The 3,909-nt window shown below is 42.3% G+C and overlaps 1 protein-coding gene across 1 annotated transcript in view; it reads left to right on the top strand.

The window, feature by feature from the left end:
- The window catches only part of LOC147614980 (D-3-phosphoglycerate dehydrogenase 1, chloroplastic-like), a 3,967-nt gene extending 1,324 nt beyond the window's left edge, over positions 1 to 2,643 (top strand). Inside the window, exons 2-5 of the mRNA XM_086780265.1 lie at positions 650 to 1,026; positions 1,119 to 1,229; positions 1,344 to 1,439; positions 1,592 to 2,643. Of these exons, the coding sequence (XP_086636391.1) occupies positions 650 to 1,026; positions 1,119 to 1,229; positions 1,344 to 1,439; positions 1,592 to 2,263 (1,256 nt within the window). The 3' untranslated portion in view covers positions 2,264 to 2,643. The remainder of the gene's footprint in view (positions 1 to 649; positions 1,027 to 1,118; positions 1,230 to 1,343; positions 1,440 to 1,591) is intronic.
- Positions 2,644 to 3,909: the final 1,266 nt, after the last annotated feature.

Raw genomic sequence — 3,909 nt, 5'->3', positions numbered from 1 at the left:
CTGCATGGGGTGCCTTGCACAGAGTCAGTCAGTAGGTACTAAAAACAGCAGCAGCCTTTGCTTTCATAGAAGTGTCTGCAGCTGCAAATTTCAGCTTCAGATACAGCTCTCTCCTCTAGTTTCATAGCAAGCTTAGTGATGAGGCTATATGTTGAACCTTTGCTTATATGCCTTGGTGATACTTCCTTTCATTCACACCAAAATGTCATTTGAGTTTTCTGGATGTGTGATGTATGACATTGGGCTTGTAGTTTGGTGCATACCATGTGAGCTGGTGACTTCAGTGTGCTATCCATAGTTGTTAGGTATGATACCATACGATTCGAACGATACGATACCGAATGGAAAATACGGTATGATATATATATTTTTTCTTATCGTATGATAAAATATGGTGTTTTAAAAAAATACTTATAAACTTAGGTATTTCCAATTTCAAGATATGGAGTATTTTAAAAAGGAGAGAAGCATCATAGTATAGAGGAAGCTCAAATAAGCCATAGACAAGCAAAAGAAAGACCATTACCCCCCAAAAAAATTATTATTTTTTGGAGCCGTACGGAAACCACTATGGTGCTATCGTATCTTAGTTTTTTTTAGTGTGAGGGAGGATTTTGTCATTAATTCTATTGTATTCAAACATGTGCAGGTAAATGGCAGCGAAACAAATACACAGGAGTCTCTCTTGTTGGTAAAACTTTGGCCGTAATGGGGTTTGGCAAGGTGGGATCTGAAGTGGCCCGTAGAGCCAAGGGGTTAGGGATGACTGTCTTGGCACACGATCCATATGCCTCGGTTGACAGGGCCCATGCTATTGGGGTGGACCTGGTTTCTTTTGAGGAGGCACTTGCCCGAGCAGATTTTATATCTTTGCATATGCCTTTGACCCCCGCAACAAATAAAGTTTTCAATTCGGAAAGCTTTGCCAAGGTTAAAAAAGGTGTCCGGATCATCAATGTTGCACGCGGTGGTGTCATTGATGAGGAAGCGCTTGTCCAGGCACTTGACACTGGGGTTGTTGCCCAGGTAATGCAGTCATTGAATTGAATCAATTTGTTAAGAATCAAAATTAGCCTTTGTTTGTAGGCTCTAATATCTATTGTTTATGTGGGCACCAGGCAGCATTGGATGTCTTCACAGAGGAGCCACCAGAACAGGATAATAAACTGGTAGCACACGAGAAGGTCATTGTTACACCTCATCTAGGAGCAAGTACCGCTGAGGCCCAGGTCTTGTTTTGTGAAGTCTTTATGCTACAAAATCATTTGGCTTTTGTAGTCGAGATTCAATATGAAGCATGAATGCGCAATGCTTATTAGAAAAAAATTGCTTTATTTTGGCAGGAGGGTGTGGCTGTTGAGATTGCTGAGGCAGTGGTTGGTGCATTGCAAGGAGAGCTTGCTGCCACTGCTGTTAATGCGCCCATGGTACCTCAAGAGGTATTTTCATTAGGGTGCATATGATAGTCATTCGCATCGCATTTTTTCCTATATCTTCTATGACGGCTAGCTTTTTGTTGATAATGTGTAGAAAACAATGTGGTGCTACATGCTTACTTGCTCAGGAAGGAATTGCAATCTTTTGTGAACAGGTGCTTGCAGAACTTGCTCCATATGTCTCCTTAGCAGAGAGACTTGGCATGCTCGCTATCCAGCTCGTAGCTGGAGGAAGTGGAGTGAAAAATGTGAGGGTGTCGTACATCTCAGCGCGTGCTGATGATGATCTGGACACCCGCTTGCTCCGAGCAATGATTATCAAGGGTCTGATTGAGCCGATTTCTAGTGCTTACATCAACATAGTCAATGCAGACTATGTAGCAAAACAACGGGGTTTGAAGATAACTGAGGAGTGGCAACTTTCTGATGGTTCACCGGATGTTCCTCTTGAAACTATAGAGGTGAAGATTGCACATGTGGAGTCCAAGTTTGCAAGCGCTGTATCTGACTATGGTGAAATCACTTTGGAAGGCAAAGTGAAGGATGGAACCCCGTACCTTTCAAAGGTAGGCAGTTTTGATGTAGATATCAGCTTGGAAGGAAGTGTGATCCTTTGTCGGCAGGTGGATCAACCTGGGATGATTGGCAGAGTAGGGAGCATTTTAGGGGAGGAAAATGTCAATATTAGTTTTATGAGTGTTGGAAGGACAGCACCCCGTAAGCAGGCTGTGATGGCAATTGGGGTTGATGATGAGCCTAGAAAAGCGGCATTGCAGAAAATTGGAAGCTTATCGGCTGTAGAAGAGTTGGTATATCTCAAGCTTTGAGTTCATATGCATATGCTGCGGATACCACAGTTCCCCACAGTTCCTATTAACAGTTTAGGTAGGTTACTAAGTTTTTCTTCAATAAGTCGATGGACTGCACACTGTTTTGGCTGCATCGGGTATGGGGATTTTACACCCAACGCAATTTTGTGCAGTCAAATTAAATTTTGAGGCAGCCGAATCTTACAAATGTCATGAGCTGAGGACTGAGAGTGCAGCCTATTATTGATTAATTATATGCATTTGCAGGAGCAGAGTTTGTTGTCTTGTTATCCTTAATATTTGTTATATTTTACTGGCTTTGCCTTGACCTTGGATAGAATAACTATGTACTGATCTAATCTTGGCTTGAAGAGAATTGATGTCTTGTTTCCACCCTTGCTTTGTAGGATTTTCTCCTGTAGACTTATCTACTACCCTGTTTCATAGTTTTTTGTGTGTGTATGTGTGTAATGGCACACACGTGGGGGAAATGAAGCATGTTCAGACTCTTATATTCTGCTGCCCCCTATTATGAGTAGCGGCCACTGTTAGCAGTCTGATTGCCTGACATCTTGGTGCCCACATGGAATAGTGGCCTAAGAGACTACCAGATGCTGTAGACTCTGCCAAATGTGATGGCTGCTTTAAATTATTATTCCTTAACGCTTCATAGATGGGGTTGGTAGACTACCAGATGCTGTAGACACTGTCAAATGTGATGCATGCTTCAAACTATTATTCCGTAGTGGTTCATAGATGGGGTTGGTAGACTTTACTCTTGGATGTATTTGTGTGATTAAGGGGGAGTAAAATCCTTGAGTATCATGCTTGTGGAGAGAGCATGTTAATGCATGCAAAATGATGTCATGGTGGCATGGAGAGTATCTAGGGTGTGATGATGCATTTGTTAATACTGAAGTCATAGAAAACCATGCAGGGGTGATGAATTTACCGTACAGACTTTTTGCGAAGTTTCAAAGATTTTTCATCTAATAACTCTTCCTCCTTGGTTACACTGGCCTTAAGACGACCTGTTTGTGAAAGCGATCTACAAGTGGAGAAGGAGACCTTGTCTGTGCTCACTCTCACCATCCACAGGTGAAAGAGGTTACTGATCTTTGCTATCCTTGTGAAGATGGAGGAGAGCTCTGCTCTTAAAGACGGTGGGTAGCTGCTTCTTAATTCTCACGTACAACTTCTCTTCTCTCTCTAATGTGCATCGCGTGAGCTATCTATCACCATTGACAAAATGGATTGGCTACTTAAAGAAGCATCTTCAATGCTCTCTACACCAAGCTGATGTGCAGTACTCTGCTTTTGGTGGGCGTGGAGCTATTGATCTGTTCGCTGCAAATAGAGCTCAAATTACTGCTATATTTGGTTGACATCACTTGCAGGGATCTTGTTGTGATTTGATGCCACGAACCTCTCGGCCTCTGCTTATTTGTGAAATTAGAGCAACTTCTCTGCTGAATAGTAGGTTGAGTCATTCCAAGTATTGGGAATTGGAAGGGGCAATCTCTACGAGTCCCCTTCCTTGACTACAAGTTGAAAATGGATATTGAAATCATGTGTGGTAATCTATGTGAGGAGTAGGCATGTGCTCCTATGCTCAACTCAAGTGAGTGCATAGAATATATGTATGATCTAACCCTTTGTATCGA

The sequence above is a fragment of the Cibotium barometz genome, chromosome 41 (assembly GCF_041138505.1).
Source record: "Cibotium barometz isolate CiBa-2024 chromosome 41, ASM4113850v1, whole genome shotgun sequence".
NCBI classification, from domain to species: Eukaryota; Viridiplantae; Streptophyta; class Polypodiopsida; order Cyatheales; family Cibotiaceae; genus Cibotium; species Cibotium barometz.
This window is presented reverse-complemented; position numbering and strand designations above follow the sequence as displayed.